Genomic DNA, 18401 nt, shown 5'->3' with positions numbered 1-18401 from the left:
GCAGCTGGATTACAGGGACATGGGACCACAGACATCGATTTATTTTATTGGATTCTTATGTGGAACCCCAAAACAAAGCAGCATGGACTTTTGACAGAGCATTAGCCAAGAAAAAACAAAAAAAGAGATGAAATTACAAAACTTATGTTATAAAATTATGAGAAAAAAGTCACATTATTATGAGAAGTGTCACACAAAAAAGCTGCATTTTCTGTCTTGCTACTGAAAATTATCTGATGCTGTGTTTATGACAAATTTATTCTGGATTTTATTCTGGTAAGATTACAACTTTATTCTGGTAATATTACGACTTTTATTCTGATAATATTCCGACTTTATTCTAGTAAAATCACAACTTTTATTCTGAAAATATTATGACTTTAATCTCGTCATATTAATTTATTCTCATTATTATGTCTTTATTTTCATAATTTAATGATTTTGATTTATTTTTATCTAATTAGTTTTTCCCATTGTATGAATCAGTGAATAAAAAAGAAATCATGTTTTTTAAAAATTCATACAAAAACAAATCTCTAAAGTGTATTTAGCTATTTAGCATATTAATGAAACCCTGTGCAGAGATTTTTTTTCAGAACAAACCCAATTAGTCCACTTTTGGGTCCTTTCTTCAGCGCATAAATACATAATTTTATTTTTAAAAAACAACATCAGAATCCATTTGATTATGAGATGAGGTCTGAAATTATATATATTTTATTTTTTTTGCATTTGGAGCGCCTCCCTCAGCACTGAGCTCAGATCTTTAAGAGGATCGTCTCTTTATTTCATCCTCATTCAGGCCAGGCAAACAAAACTTATTTTTTTACTTAAATTCAATCCTCCCGGTTTTATTTTAAGTCTTAATTCCTGCACATGCTGGAGGATATGCGAGCGTCCGTGTCTGCGTGAGCGGCAGATGCTGCAAGTGAAGATCAGCTGCAGAGTAAAACAGTCTGCAGGGAAAACACACACACACACACACACACACACACACACGCACTCTGCATTTATCGTTTGTTGTCTGGTTCGTTGATCTACTGGATTTATTTCCCTCCTACTGATCTAAAAAAGACCAAATGTTACTTTACGTCTGAATTATTTAGGCCCTATGCTTCATTAAAGCAAGTTTTTGAGAGAAAATAATAAAGAGTGATGATTTTGGATTTTGTCGCAGGAAAAATACAAATAAAAGAAACACAATCTGCTATTTAGAAAAAAAAAGTGTTAACAAAAAGGCATTTTTTCTTTCAGCTTCAAAATGAAAATCTGAATTTTATCTTATCTGCTTCTGTGTTTCCTTGTGAGAGTTTGACAAAAAAGCTTTTCTTAAAGTCGCCTGCTGGGAGTTCAGTCTGCAGATTTTTCCTTCATGCTTTTTTCTAAAGATAGCAACTCACCTCAAAAACTAACATTTCATCACCTTTTTGCTTCATCATTTGATGGAATAAATGCAAAACTGTCAGACAGAAATTTATTTTATAGAAGTCAACTGACGTCTGTCATTCTGAAGAGGATACGGGCCACTGGAAAAAAACACTTTAATTCCAGAGTTTTGACTTTTTCACAAGTTTCTTAGAAAGAAAATCAAAATTCAACTTTAATCTCAGAACTTTGACTTTAATGCAGATGAGCATCAGAGGAGCCACCGGCTTTAATGACAGAGATGTGTGTCAAGCAGGAGGACAGCAAAGTTTCTGTGGAAAAATGCTGGATTAAAGTGATTTAATACATTAAAGATTTTTCTGAGAGAAAAAAAAAAGTCAGAATTATGAGAAAAAACTCAAACCTCTGAGATTAAATCTAAAATTCTGAGTCTAAAGTAAATTTTTAACTCTCAGGAAAAACGCATCGTTCTAAACTCAGAAATTTTAGAATAATCTCAGAAACCTGCAAGAAAAAACATGAAAATTTCTGAGTTTGAAAAGTTGAAAATGACTTTTTAAACAACCATTTTCAACTTTGGAGACTCACTCGTTTTTTCTAGAAAACTTCTAATTTTTTTTCTGAAACATTTCTGAGGTTTTTGAGGGAAATTTACTCTCTTTTGTTCTAACTATAAAGGCAATAACACAAAATGTGAGTTTATTCAAAATAGGTATGCTGCGATTAAACTAATTTATTTTTCAAATGCCGAATTGCAGTTTTATTGTTTTATTGAAACACAGCTACTGACGATCTGATGTCAGGCATGTAATTTTCAATCTGGACGGTGATGTGTTTGGAAGTCCTGCAGCTCACCTGTATCTGCTGCAGCATGTTCTTGAGCTGAACCAGGAACTCTTTTGCCTCTTTTGCTTTATCAGAGACGCCGTTCAGAGCCTGGGAGAGCTGGCACTGCAAACACAGAAGGGGTTTCACATTAGGGCAGACGTCTCCAAATGTCCAAAACAGAAACTTTGTTTTTCATTAAAACTGAAAAAAATAAAATAAAATTGATAGAAACTATATTTTAATCTAGCAGGCTCTTGCACAGTTGCTGTATTAAATGACAAGTAAATATTTTCCAAAACGTTTTGCTTGTCTTGTGCTTACTGTTTTTAGTAAAGCTGTTAATAAAAGAAAACAAAATTAAGAACTTTTCATTTGTTTCTAAAAGTCCCTCCATGTGCTTGCGGAGCCAAACAAAATCCTCTTGAGGGCCACAAATGGCCCCCATGCCACACTTTGGACATCCCTCCATTAGGCTGTAATGCATAGCTTGGACTGTTTTATTTTTTTAATCAATTTGATTTACTTTATATGACAGAGTATTAGGACCACATTAGGCACATAAAAAACAAAATTACAAAAAATAAAGTCATAATATTGGGAGAATAAAGTTAAAATAATACAAGAATAAAGTCAATATTTCAAGAATAAATGTATAAAATTGCGAGAATAAAGTTGTGCAAGAATAAAGTTGAAATAATGCGAAAATAAAGTCGTAGCATTACAGGAATAAAGTAATAATATTAAAGTTTTATTCTTGTACTATTTCGACTTTATTCTTGTAATTTTATATTTTTATTTTTTCTTATTTGTGCTTAGTATGGCCTTAATATGCTATTGTAGCTATATATATATATATATATATATATATATATATAGCAGGCTTGTTTAGAAATAATTAATTTCTTGCTTTGTGCAAGAATAAAAGTGTTTTAATCCATATTTAACTTTTTTTAATATAGATTTTATACATATATATATATATATATATATATATATATATATATATATATATATATATTTAACTTTTTTTATAGATTTATACATATATACATATATATATATATATATATATATATATATATATATATATATATATATATATATATATATATATATATATATATATATATATATATATATATATATATGTATAAAATCTATATTAAAAAAAGTTAAATATGGATTAAAACACACTTTTATTCTTGCACAAAGCAAGAAATTAATTATTTCTAAACAAGCCTGCTATGAACACTGAGAATGAAAACAAGTAAAATAAATAAATGAGTTATATTATCTTAGTAAGTGTGTTGATTTAAGGTTCCCATTCCTCTGAGTAAAACAGTGCAACCAGTTCAACCAGTGATGCTTCTGTGCTGGTTATGTAATCAGACCCAGTTCTCCTGATCCTCGCCTGAAGCAAATTCCCTGGGAATTTCTTCCTCATGCCAAAAAAAATAAAAGACTCTTCATTGTCTCTATAATATAGATTAAATTTAAAATCTCCATCAGATCATCATCTGCAGAGATTAGAGGCTGGAAAATCCATGAAAACACAATCTCATGTATGCAAATTCACATTTAATGTAAATAATACTCTTTTGTAGAAATCAATAGAAAGACATCAAACCCCACCCATATACTACATTTAGGATTATTAATTTAAAATACTTTTAATTGGATTTAGAGAAGAAAAATACACTAATCCTCAATAAACTGGCTTTGAAATAAACAAATCCTTATATGTTCTTAAATACCACACAAACCAAATACATCCTGATTCTAAAAACTGTTGTGAAATCAAATAAATTACAGATCTGGGATGTAAATAAAGCTTAAGCTAATGTTGGAAGCTGAGCAGAAGCACAGAAACTGTCACCGAACAAACAGCTAATGCAGTTCAGCATATCTGGGTCCTGCAGCAGCTGGATGAAATATTGATGCTCTGCTGCAGAAATATAGGTTAACGAACGCAGCTCAACCTACAGCTGCCATGCCTCAAAACAAAATTTAATTAGGTTTAATAAACATGCATATCAAACAAAACTGGATGTATTTTACAAGGATTATATAAGATAAATCAACACAAAGTGACCCGGCACAGTAACTGCATTACCGTTACAACATATGTTCATATTCTGCAAATGTAAAACGAAAAACATCATTTCATAATTACTGTTTCCGTTAAATAAGAAGCACAATTAAAATCACATGTGAACAGACTTGTTCGCGTCACAAATAATTAAAAAACATGCAACGCCATCATCATTCAACTACTTCCTGTTGTCTTCTTAAATAGGAGGAGACAGGACAAAGAAGACTCACACTGTTACACACATGATGAATTTGCCCCTGTGAGGAGACTCCCACCTGTTTCCCTTTTTCTGGACGCTGTTCTCATGAATGAGCCCAGACACAAAGACCCAGAAGGAAACAGAAACAGGGAGGACGCATTTCATCACGGTAAGATGTTAAGTCATAAATACGGTAACAATTTAATGGAGCAATGTGCAAATGATGAGAATTAATCGCTCTTTAATTCCTTCGGTATTTGTATTAAAACTCATCCAAATTATTTTTTGTAGCAACTGCTGACCCTGAATCAAAAAGCTAATTTTTTTGTTAATAAATAGCTGTTTTTGTACATTTATTTTTATTTATTTATTTTTTTGTTTAGTTTTCATAGGCATACTTTGAAGGCTGTGTAGTTTCATTAATTTAAATACTGCTACACAGTCCAAGTCGCCTTTTGTTTACATTCTCCTAGCAAGACATTGTATGCTAGCTCCGTCCAGCTAGAGCAGTATAAGTAAAGTTCAGTCGTTTTAATTAGAACCAGAGAAAATAGATATATTAGTTGACAGTAGTTGAAAAAGGAAGCAATAAATAAATAACAAGGGGAAAACGATAGTCGGTAGAAGCAAACGATGGAAGAGGAGAGATTTGGCCAAAGAAAGAGGTGATGTTTGTGCTAATTGGAAAAGGTAATTGGAAAGGAGAGCATATGCTGTAAAAAGCTCTAAATTTTAACTCAAACTGTTATCAGGATTAAAATATTTTCTCATATGTATCAGAATGCTGTTAGAAAGGATTAAAAATGGTTCATTATCACTTTTTATCTTTCAGTTTGCTTTGATTTCATGTTACCTCCTGCTAATAGTGTTAGCTGCTGCTATAATATGAGTTATAACATTTAATTTCTCACTAGGATCAATAAAGTATTTTTGAATTTGAATTATACTATTATACCTGGACGCTAGTAATAATTCTAACTTCTTCATTTCTTAGTTTATGCTATTGATTATTGATTAAACATGCAGTAACCTTCATTCTGATCAGAGCCAGTGCTGTAAAACTCATTCATTCAGTCCTGCGCTTTTTTCATCTGAAATTAAATCTGCCTCTTCTCTGTAATCCCTGTCCTCATCTGCACAGCATCCGCTCCAGCCCCGCTCTGACAGCCAGACACTCCCACAGTGATCTCATCCAGGTCCAGTTTCCTCCGGAGGAGCGACATGTGGACCTGGTGGGACTCCTCACCCAGAAGCCATCTGGACTACCAGGATGCTAACAAGCAGATGATGGATGTACCACAAGAGGCATCTCCTCCTTTCCTATTTGTTCTCTGTTTCTGTATTTATTTAACTGCAGCTTTTCTCGTCAGGTCAAAGTTCTGTGTCAGCTCCCTCGTTCATTCACTGCTCTGCCATGTTTTATTCATTCATTGATTTTCTTCACCCACCACGTCTTTGGCAGGGGGATGTGGAGCTGGAAGCAGTCCCAGCATGCATTGAGAAAAGACAGAAACAGCGACAGATTGCACTCAGATTTTTGTTTGAAGAGATAAAGTCTGTTTTCTGTTTCCACCAGAAAGCTAGCTACAGAAAGGATAAGAATAAAAACAAAAGAGCTGAGAAAAAATGTGTGATGGTGCAATGTAGACAGAAAAAATTGAGTACAAATCTGCAAAAAACTCAGAAAGTTTGAGGTTAATCTCAGAAATTTTCTATTAAAAAATAGGGAAATTTCTGAGTTTGAAAAGTTAAAAATTTGTTTGGAAAAAACTAAAACTCTAGAAAAACATGAAATTACAAAAAGATATTGCTTTAATTTCTGATTTTCTGACATTTTTGAGAAAAAATATCAAAATTTCTGGGTTAAAAGTCAAAAATTGTCTAGAAAAAAACTTTTAAGCTTAATTTTACAAATAATTTAAATTTTTTTTGCTTAATCTCAGAAATTTTCTAGAAAATAATTTTCCAGAAAAACGTTACATTTCTGATCTAAAATTCCGCTGGGGTTGCTAGGTAACGGGCTGGGCACTGCTTTGGTTGCCAGGTAACGGCGCAGTCCTGGTAGAGATTCACCTGGTAGCAATTTGGAGGTTTTTAAAACAGGTCCAGACACCAAAAAACATTAACTTATTGACAACAAAACGACTGAGTGGGTTTTTAAGCGCATGGGTTTTGTTTATTTGTTTATTTATTAAGATATTAATTAGTTTCCACCGAAGTGGTTACTAATCTACTCGGAGTCCAACTGATAAAACAAAGATATTCATACAACACATAAGAGCATTTCCACATAAACATATAATATTGCAAAATTAGTCAGATGTCATATTTTACAAATTACACACGTAAACCTAAATTTAAAAAAAATATGACTAAAAAAGAAAATCGCTCTTTTAAAAGCAAATGTGCTTTTTTAAATCTTGTATTTTTAGGTGGTTTATTCCATTCCTGAATTGTATACAATAGATTTTAGAAACAAGTTTGTCTTAGCACAGTCCAATAAAAGTAATGTCTACGGGTTTAAAATAACGCTAAACTAAGCTCTTTCTCAGTCCCTGAACACCAGATGAAGGCAGAAGTTGGCCTCGGTCCCAATGTGTCAGCCTGGAGCAGACTCTGGTAAAAGTGTGCAGTCATGTTCAAATGCGACATGCTGCCCCCTCTAGATAAAAGGCTGTGACCCAGAGAACAGATATGGAACAAAAAAAAACAAAACAAAGAATGGAAATCAAAATCAAACATCTAGAATACCAGGAAAATATAAGAAATTGATTTTATCTCTGCAGAGAAAAATAACACTTTCAGAAATCCAATTTATTCCAGGCTTTGTTTCTTTTGTCTTCCTCCCCTCGACCTTTTCTCATCCTCTGACAGTATAATGTCATTTTTCTTTTTCACCGCTGTCAGCAGCCTTCAGCCCTGCTCTCAAAGACAAGTGCTATTATCTTATTATGCTGTTATGTGAATAATGCGCAGCCTTTTGCTCAGGCCGTGACATTCAGAGAGCCCAGAAAAGGAAACGTGGCTGTACTGGTTCTACAGTTCCTCCGGTTTAAAGCTGAAGCGTTTCCAACCAGGTCCAGAACCTCAGTGTGTTTTATTGTAACAGAATCATAGTTTAGAGCCATTGTAGAAGAAAAAAGGAGTACATTTTGCCAAAAAAATCTCAGAAACTTCAGTTAAGAAACAGAAATTTTCATGTTTTTCCAGAAAATTTCTGAACTTTTATCAACTTTTTAAGCTCTGAATTTTCTGTTTGTTTATAGATTAATCTCAAATTTTCCAATTCTTTTTCTTTTTTTGCAAATTTTTGACTTTTTAACTCAACATTTTCTTGTTTTTCCACAGATTTTCTGAGATAAATCTAAAAATTTCCGACTTTTTTCTAGCAAATTTTAGATTTTTTTGGTGGAAATTTACTCCTCAAATTTTCCCTAATACGCCGTAGTAATTACTCTAATCAGGATATTCCTTCAGATATCCTTTTTGTTGAGCACATCTGCCCTTTGTATGACCAAAATAATGTTTAACTAATAAAATAACTTTAAAAGGTACGTATTAAATTTTCTTTGCTGACAGTTTAATTTTGTATTGCTAATATTTGAGCCACTATTTTTAATAGAATATTCAACCTATTGAATTATTTCCCAGATGTATGCATTTAATTGACAATGTAAAGTCTGGATTTTATTAATGCTAAATAAACAAATAGATGTAAATAGTAGCAGTTTAAATATCCAGTCCTTTTCTGTATTCCCATCTCTGCATTAACGGTTCTTGTTTCTGCAGACTGGAGCAGACAGCTTGCCACTGATCCATCTGCAAAAAGAGTCAGATGGTGCATCATAAAACCGACCCTTTTATGGCAGCGCGAACAAAGGCTGAAGGAGAAAGCCTGAACAAAACCTCTGACTGGGCTGTTCTGTTAAGCTTTGTCCTGCAAAGGAAGTCCAGCTATTTACCCCATTTACACACATAATGTCAATACTGCAGCCCACTCGCTCTGGTACCAACAAGAGTAACACAAAAGAGAACAAAAGGCAGCGGTTACATATCAGATGGGTGACTGTGGCGCTGACCTTGTCAAAAATCGCACCCAGGGGACGAGAGGAGGGGCTGAAGAATCATGTTTTCCTTCTGCACCTCCCTTTTTCACTTGCATTCAGTTTTTTCCATCATATTTATCTGTTCTACTAACATGGACTGTTTTTTGTATTCTTGCTCTACGGTAAAAAAATAAGTTTAAAATTTGACCAAATCTTCAAATGTTTAACATTTTGTTCTACCCAAATATAATGATTGATAATACTTTAAAACTTAAAGACACTGTCTAAAAAAATGTAAGGCATAATAATATGCAAAGCATTGAACATTGAACAAAAGTCTTACTTTAGCCAGATAATAAGAGATTATTTAAGTTAAAGCTGCAGTATGTAATTCTTAAAGAAATTATATTTTTTACATATGTTTTGAAACAGCCGCCATGTTGACAGTATGAGTGATAATCAAGCTCCTCTGCCTTCTTCCAGTGCTAAGTAGTAACAACCAATCAGAGCCAAGAGGCGGGTCTTAGTGCTGTCAATCACAATCTTGTGTGCCGCTATGTATTTTATTTCCTAACTATTTTTAAAGTATCTTCATATTTAAATGCCTACATCGAGAGAAAAAGACACATTGCTTGTTTGTGAGCACAAAGTTGATGAATAAATCTGATTAGTACAGTGGAAGATCTATGATGCTGTGGGCCCAAAGATATCAAAACATTAAACACTCTGTAATAATTAGGTCATTTATAATGAAACCTATGAGACATGACAAATAAAATTAATTTTATTCCACGTCCATCTCAGTCCGAAGAGAAATATTTAAAGAAGAAAGGAGCACATGAGTGTGGCACCAGTGATTTTTATCTTCATACAATTTCTTAATGTTTATTTTTCCCAGCACTAAAAGAATGGGATCAAAATAACATCACAGGAAATGTAAGGATGTATGCAGTTATTTAAATACACTGAATAAAAAGACAAACCCATTTTTTCCTCACTGTCAGAAATTAAATAAGACCAAACTTTTCTTGTTTTAACTTAGAGTTACCAAAATTATTTCTATTTGCTAAATGCCAGGCTTTTTTTTTTTTTTGGTAATTTTTCTCAAATTCAAAAGTTTCAAAAATGTTCTGGAGAAGATTTCTGGCATTTATCCAATTGGAATAACTTAAGTAATTCTAGCTGAGCTAAAACAAGAAAAGTTTGGTTTGATTAAACTTTAGACAGTGAGAAAAAAATGTGTTTCATGTATGTAAATATCTGGTTTCCACTGTATTTAAACTGTCAGAGTGAGGACTCCTCCTCGGACCAGATTGATCAGAAATAAGCAGAATTGAATGCAGACTGCAGGGCGAGACTCGCTGCAGCCCACACAGAGTTCCTGATAGTTTTCGGAGGAAGCAGCCGCCTCCACTCTGTGCGTCACGGTTCCCACACACTTTCTCATTCATGTGAACACCAGGAATGAGTAAAAATATCAGTTTCCGTGCGTAAACATTTAAAAATGGTCTGTTAAATGCAAGAAATCCAGCATGAATGAATCCAACCTGGAGAAAGCTAATGATTAAAAATGACAAAAAAAGCTTTTATGTCTTTTAATTATGACGATTTTTTGCTTCCAGCCAATTAAAAATGCAAAACAAGCTTCAAAACCCATGGACATGAGTCTGTTTATTTCTAAATGATAAAATAACCAGAAGAATATCAAACTAAAACCTGTAGCAACATCTCATCCACTCTTTAATCTAACTTCAATAGCTTTGCAGACAGTGTAAACAATCCTCTTTAATCTTAAAGCTTTTGCTGCAGTAGTATATATGTGGTGTATATGCAGCTGCAGCAGAGCAGTCTATCCCTCCCCCAGCTTTGTTGTCCTATTACTTTAGATGTGGTGGAGGTCAAAACCAATCTCTCTGCTCCTTTCTCTGCTACATTCTTTCATCTACCAATCCTCTGCTGCTCTGCTATATATATTTAGAGAAAATCATTTTTAATATACGTACTGCAGCATCAACACCTGAAGCAAGAGGCACAATCTAAATGCCAAGGAGAGAAAACAAGAGAGCAGATTACTTTCCAGATACGGATAAAATTAAATGTGACCTATTATGCTTCCTTGAACAGGTTGGGACACATTTATGGGTTATACAAAACATGTTCATTACATTTTTTGCACAAAACTGAACTACCTCATAAAGCATCTCTAGTCCATAATGAACACCAGATAAATAATTCACAATATAGTGGCATTTATTGTGAATGAGTTACTACCTTAAAAGTCTTGACATAATATTTTACATCACAAAAGTAAAGAAACAGAAAAAAAAATACATCGTTGAACATTTTTTGTACTTCCATTTGGGTTTCTATGGCTTCTAAAAGACAGCGTCTGGAAAATCGCCAAGCAACCACAGCCAAGCCAAGCCCATTGCCTAGCAACAGAAGTTAAGTTCTAGCACATTTGGTCAGCTGGTTTTACCTCTGTATGTGCTGTACAGTGGCTGCTGGAAAAGACAAATGTTTTATACTTGACTAATCATTCATAAAAAAAACTTGCTGAATTCGTCTTGGTTGTGCAGAAGGCTCAACTTCTGCTTTTCAAAGATGTACAGTTGTATAACTGTTCATCTGTTTGCAAACCATTTTCACATAGGAAGGTTAAAGTTGAGTTGGGGTGGGAGAGGCAACAGCAACTTGTTTGGATTTTAAAGTGACTAGATGCCCTAAAACAGCTCAAAATAGGCAGAACTGATAACTTATTATCTGGGAATTATTTTGTACAAAAAAATGTAACAAACGTTTTGTACAGCCTATTAACATTCCCTAATCTGTTCAAGGAAGCATAAAAAGTCACCTTTAAGTTGTGTGAGTTACAAATTACCCAAAGTTTCAACAACACAAGTCACAACTATACTTTACTACACAAAGTCATGACAAAATCCCAGACTTTAATCTGCTGTTTCAGTAGAGGTTTGTGATGAATGAGCAGACGTTTGTAGCCATAGCAACAATGCTCAGTGTCCACACTTTTCTCAGAAGTCTGGCAAAACCACTCGCTGTGTAGCCAAAAATAGATCACAGGGACACACAATCTCTTACACGTGAACGCTGGGCCTACTACTGCTACACGCATCGCATGTCTCCAGAAGATGTTAGGGCCAAAACAGAGGAAGTGCAGAAAAATGGGCATTAACCTACATTCACTGCAGAAGTCCTGCAGCACAGCCTCCAGTCAATGAGCCCCATGCAAGAGAGAAAAACTGTGTTTGCTTTGTGTTTGTGACATTGTGAGGACAGAAATCTGTTGTTTCTTTGGGACTGGGACTCCATAAGGGAATAAAAAGAAAGACATGGGGAGTTAAGTCTGAGCGTTTTAGCTTAAAAACATCTCTGATTTTTTGTTAAATTATTAATTAGGAGTATGTACTGCAACATGTCTGCACTCTGAGATGTTCTTTTTACATGTCTCGAGACATTCAAAACCCAAAGAACAAATGATGTCCAAAGTCTTCTGTTGTGTTCAGTGTGTTTTCACCTTAGTTCTGTCTTTTACATTTGTCAGTCTTTTATTACTTGTTGTTTATTTGTTTTAGCCAGGGTTATGTTCTTATTTTGCCCAGTTTGTTTACTCCTGCTTGCTCTCTCTCCCTCAGCCTGCCTTCTGCTCCCTCCTCACAGCTGCTCCCTGTTTCTAATTAGCACTGGCCCATTATCTAGAAATCAAGCAACCACCAGTTTCACTCACTCCTCACTGGTTTCCTCTGTTTCACTTCATGCTTCATGAGTCCAGCCTTCACCAGAAACCATGACAATATTCACACCATTTCATAAAATAAAAATAAAACAGTCGCAGTATCTGTTTTATCCCCTTATTCTGCTGTTATTTTCATCATTTTATGTTGGAGAAAGAATTTTTAAATCTATAGTCTAGCAACTTATCTTTGTTTTAGTTTTTGTTTCTGAACTAATGACCAGCATTTTACCCCATTTATCTGAGATTGTATCACAGTATAACTTATAACAATGATTAAATTAACATTGAAGAAGTTAATTTTTAATACTCTGAGTTAAACATGACATCTGATGTGTCAGATATTAATGCAAGCCAATACATTTCTGTGTTGTTGGGCCTGAGGTCAGAGTCAGCTGGCGTGGCGCCATTTGGAACGAGGTTAGTCGGACATAGCTGTTGGCACAAATCAACACCATTCATGTTGTCTAATAAATAACTCTTTTCTACTCTGATGCACTCCACTACCAGGATTCTGTGATGCATAGAGCTTAGATCTTTTAAGCTGAATGCAGATTCACTATGAATGTGTGTATTAAAAGCTGCGTTTATTAAACAAATAGCCGGCAGCGTAATTCCTGTCAAAATGTTTTGTCAGCATCCAGAGAAACAAGACAAAGCGTGTTAGTGTCAGGATTAAATGATGAAGCTTCAGAGGAGAAGACATCTCTGAGAGGAGGAATGATCTAATAACTGCACAGGGATGCATTTTAATGCTGCGAACGGACGCAGAAGATTTATGCATGGATAAAACTTAAACACATGAGTGTTGATGAGTTGAATAGGTGTAGATGGCCTGCTTTGAGCGTTCGTATAAATCCTGCGTTGGAGAAAAGAGTGAGGCGGTGAATCTACCAGAGAACAGCTTGATTATTAGAAGACATCCCCAGTCACAGATGTGCAGCTGTTGGGGCGGAGCAGACGCCATGTTTCCCCACTGAAAACAACTCATTGCAAAGCTACATGCAGTGACTTGTCATGTTCTTATTAAAAATAAACACTTGCATTCAGTATTTTTGTTTTTATTTAATCTTTCAAACACAGAAACTTTGTGACGCAACAATTTATTCTAATTTAAAGAGTTCTGACTGTATTTTGTTTTTTGTACCTAACGGTGACTTGTTATGCTTCCTGGACAGGTTTATGTGCCACACAAAACATCTTCATTAAATTTTTTTCAAAAAACTTATTCTTTGATAATGAGATATTATTTTGTTTCAGGACCTCTAAATCGGTTTCTAGATGATAAGTCAACAACGAACCACTTGTTTTTTCCAGCAGCTATTGTACAGTGCATACAGTTATAAAACCAGCTTACCAATTGTGCTGGAGCTCAGCTTGTGTTGCTAGGTGATGGGCGGAACTCTGCTGGGGTTGCTAGGTAACGTGCTGCGGTTACTATGTGAGGGGTCGTGCCAGCTGATTTGTTACATTACTATTAAACCGCTCAAATTCCACTTGCCAAAAACATTAACTTATTGCCAAAACAAGTCTGGGAGGATTTTTAAATCGCTTGGACCGTTTAGGAAGCAGTAGAAAACCAAACCGAAGTACAAAAACATGCATAATGTAAATTTTGTATAATAAGTCCCCTTTAACATTTTTTTCCCTTTTGCCCCCCTTTCTTAATGTAAATCAATAGTATATTTGTTAATGTTTAAGGTTTTTAATTTATTTTTGTCCTAAACAGAGCAGACTGAAAGTGAAAGTAATTCAGTTCTATTTTTCTAATTGTTTTAGCGTAATGTTTGAGATATTAAACACACAAACACTTTCTAACACATCCAACTAAATGTTGAAGACAGATGATACGGCTTCCGCTGTGCTTTTTAGTAGGTAGCTCTTTTTTAAGTTTTGTTTTTGTGGGTTTAAATAAGATGCTTTTCCTTTTTTTAAGGAATTTCAGATAGTATTCTAGGATGGCTGGCTCATAATTTTCTGGAAGATTAGTCACCATTTTATGTTTTTTCCTCAACTGGGGCGGTTTATTTTTGGTCCAGTGGAGCCTGATAATGCTCTGTCAAGCGTACTGGTACAGGCCGAAGTCACCAATTCAGAAAGCAGAAATATCTGTAAAACCATGCTAATAAAGGGGGTTTAAAGGCCTGAATTAACTAAATGTTTAGGTACGTTTAGTGCCGTGGAAATTCTGATAATTAGTTTGTTTCTTTGCTGTAAAACCTGGTTTAATAACGTCACTTTAAAAAATAAATCAATTAGGTATTCTTATGTGTTTTCCTATTTTATTTTGGGTACTGCAGTAATTAAATATTTTCAAAGGATGCTAATAGTTTAAATGTCCTTTTTACAACATTTAAAGGGGATTATATGGATTAATAACGAAAAAATGGGAGCACAGGATAAATAAGCATATTACATATGGTAGCAATTAAAACAGATTAAAAGCCCCAGGATAGTTGACCTGAAGACGAACAGTCGAAGCGCAGTCACACGGTTTTCAGATGCTTGTTTTCACACAAAAGTATCAATGTTTACAATTCATTTTGATGAGGTCTGCTGGAAAAAAGATTTCCCTGTAAATTAACATCTTTATTCAATCTGACAACAACAATCTTGTTCCTATTTATGGCTTATACCTTAAAGATGTTGTAGATAGAAAAACAAGGAGTAAATTCCCACCAAAATTCCAAGATCAATCTCAGATATTCTTGATTAAAAAAAACATGGAAATTTCTGAGATTGAAAAGACAAAAGTTTGCAAGAAAAAAATTAACCAGACTTATTAATCTCAGAAATTTTCTAGAAAAAGCATTTCCAAAAGTTAAACATTTTTCATCTTAGGAAATGTTCTGAGTTTGAAAAGTAAGAAGTTAGAAATCCATCCATCCATCCATCCATTTTCTGTTCACCCTTGTGGGTTCACCCTGGACAGGTCGCCAGTCTGTCGCAGGGCAACACAGAGACATACAACCATTCACACACACACTCACACCTAGGGAGAATTTAGAGAGACCAATTAACCTGAGTTTTTCAAGCAATGTTTTGACTTTTCGAGCTCCAAAACTTCTAATTTGAAAACAAAATTTGAAAAAAAAAGGAAAAAATTGCGATTTCTCTTATAAGTTCTGTTTTCTTCTATCAAATTTTCAATTATTGAGACATTTCAAAGACTTTTTCTAGAAATGTTTTGACTTTTCAAACACAAATTTAAATGGTTTTTTTTTGAAAAATTTGAAATTAGTTATGTGGGAAGAAATTTAGTCTACCTACTGCCCATAATACACAGTGGTACAAACCAGATAAAAGATCCGTGCTTTTTTTTATTATTAATGACTAAAAAACCAGTGATTCAAGGAGCTTGTCTATTCTATTTTCAGGATGTCTTTCCAAACATTTGGGTCGTTTTGGGCTGCCTAGCAGGAAATACACTTTTCCAAAATCAATTAATCTGTCAGTTTTGTTACAAAGACATATGATCTGGTCAGAAATGTTTCAACAAAACACCCATCATCCAGTGATGCCTGAGAAAAGAAAATCTTTCTGGGTCACAGGCAGAGAACCATGCTGCTTTGGAAGAAAGAGGAGATCAAGAGGAAAATGGGGGAGGAAGCTGGATAAAGCTACACCCACCAAAGCAGACAGGAGAAAACCAGTGCAATCCATCAAAAATAAATAAAATAGACTACATTGGTGTGCATGAGTGACACTTCAAAAACTGAACCGCCATTTCAGCTTTGCACACATCGATCTCATTCAACCAGGAGGACACTAGATTAGCTAAGAGGTGCCCATCTCTTGTTCATACGCTGCTGATTACTTATCAACGCCCGCTCACTTCTGCATCCTGATGGGATTGTCACGGCCCATTTATGAGCCTGTGCGATGGGGGATCTGGAAGAAATGCATGGAGGGAGGCAGGAAAGGGTAAATGAAGGGTAGGGAGGATGTAAATAAGAGATGGAGAAGGTGAGACATGAGCCAATTTATGAGAGAAAGAAGGAAGAAGCTGAGATGTGTTGGAAATAAATCCACAAAAAATAAGAAAGACACTCAGAGATTAGTCCCAATGACCCACTTAGCACAAAATGCCTTTTAATTTCTGCAAATGATGACATACTCCATTAGAAAAAGGGAAAGAGCTAAAATAACCTAAACTCAGACACACTAAGAGTTTTTCATTTTATTAAAACCATTTTGCTTCCCACTCCTGAGGCATTTTTGCATAATTATAGCAAATTCTCCAGTTTAGCATGCTAGTTACATAATTAAGTCGTCATATTTAAATACTGCTATAATTTCCAATGACAATAAATTTGCAAAACACACTTTTCTTTAGAATGAACATCAAGATTTGTCAGAGGTGCTGCATGATGAATTTAAATCAAATGTCCCTAAACATATGTCAGGGATTCTCATGTTATTCAAACATAAGAAATAACCGAGATGCAAACTGGAGCTTTGGTGGATTCTGACAATCAATATTTAATAACAAAACTGAAAAAAACAACTTACAAAGACACAGTTGTGCACTTTATCAACAATAAAAACCTGTCCCAAATATATTTGGTAGATTTGAGTCTAAAGCCAAGATTTGCCCGATGGTCCATAAACAATTTAAACAATTCTGATTCTGAGAAAAACAAACATAATTTGGGGAAAAAAAGAATTCAGACACTGAAGTCAGAATTGTGAAAAAAAAAATCTGTTAGAATTCTGGGGAAAAAATCTAAATTTTGAGGAAAAATGTAAATTAAATTAAGTCTGTAAATTAAAGTCAGACTTATGAGATTGATATCAAAATTCTGGGTTTATAGTAACATTTTTGAGCTTAAGGTCAGAATTCTGAGAAAAACATTAGAGTTCGAATTTTGAGGAAAAGTCAAAATTCTGAGATTAAATCCTGAATTCCAGGAAACCAGGATCCCGCAATTATTGAAAGAGAGAAGCTTAAATACTGAGGGAGCGTGGAAACGACAAAAGAGAGCAGAAGAGCTAATTATAGGAGAGTGGATGCAGCTGGGAAAGGGAGCAGGAAGAGGCAAATGAGGAAATATTAAACTAAGAGTGAGGAATAAAACAGAATGCAGTAAACACAAATAAGTACTGATCTAACTAACTAACAAGAATTAAACTAAAAAGGAAACTTGTAACAATATAATAAATTATTTTGAGTAATTTTTCTGGACTTTCTTTTCTAAAAAAGAAATAAATATAAAACGTTTGTATTATATGCTACATCAGTAATGATGCTGAGTCATCATGACAGATACAAAAAATTACTTTTAAAAATCTGAACTTTCCTTTTAAACATTTATTTTTAAATACATTTCCTTCAATAAACCAAAATGAGTCACAAATGCATTCAAACTGAGCTTTCTAATGAAATTCAGCAAGGTCACCACTAACCGGAGGGAAATGAACTTAAGTTGACCTCGGCCCAGGAGCAAACTCATCTTTAAAATTAATGAAAGAGTCATTTAAAAAATGGATTAGACCATAAATCACTTTAATCACTCCCTAATGAAACAGGCGGGTGATTTATTTATTTTTCTATTTTGGCAGACGGAGGGGGGAAGAGCAGGTTTCGGTCCAATCTTGTTGTCCCTGAAGACATTTTAATGCCTGAATGGAAGAATCAATGTGTCATAAAAGCAGTTATTTAACTAAACAAGAGACAGCCGTAAGATTTACTTCACAATTAGTCTAAACAAGGCAAGTTTTCATGTTATTTATTGTTCTGAATACAAATTAAGCTAAATGAAAGCAATTACAGCAAATTATTTGTTTTGCATATGTCCGAAATTGTGTGTATTTTAAATTACTTACATTAAATTATCCAGTTTTTCACTTTAATCCTAAAAAAAACACATATTTTTTTATGTTTTATGCAATTATAGTTAGCTTTTCTGAAATATTTTCAAATCAAAATGAAATAAAAAGATAAATTATGTGGAAATATGTATGCTCCACAGTAGTGTGCACAAAATTAAAAAACAAAACATTACTGTAATATTGCGAGAGACCATATTTTCCCCCCATCATCTAATTCTAAATCTGGTAGATAAATAATAGCAAAGGTTTATGCAACAAGATAAGTAT

At 34.1% G+C, this 18401-nt stretch overlaps 1 protein-coding gene across 3 annotated transcripts in view; it reads right to left on the bottom strand.

The window, feature by feature from the left end:
* LOC122825091 (E3 ubiquitin-protein ligase TRIM9) overlaps positions 1–18401 on the bottom strand; it is a 46211-nt gene that overhangs the window by 25584 nt on the left and 2226 nt on the right. For all 3 annotated transcript variants that reach the window (XM_044106160.1, XM_044106159.1, XM_044106161.1), the window contains exon 2: positions 2242–2337. In XM_044106160.1, the coding sequence (XP_043962095.1) occupies positions 2242–2337 (96 nt within the window). The remainder of the gene's footprint in view (positions 1–2241; positions 2338–18401) is intronic.

The sequence above is a fragment of the Gambusia affinis genome, linkage group LG22 (genome assembly GCF_019740435.1).
Source record: "Gambusia affinis linkage group LG22, SWU_Gaff_1.0, whole genome shotgun sequence".
In the NCBI taxonomy this organism is placed as follows: Eukaryota; Metazoa; Chordata; class Actinopteri; order Cyprinodontiformes; family Poeciliidae; genus Gambusia; species Gambusia affinis.
This window is presented reverse-complemented; position numbering and strand designations above follow the sequence as displayed.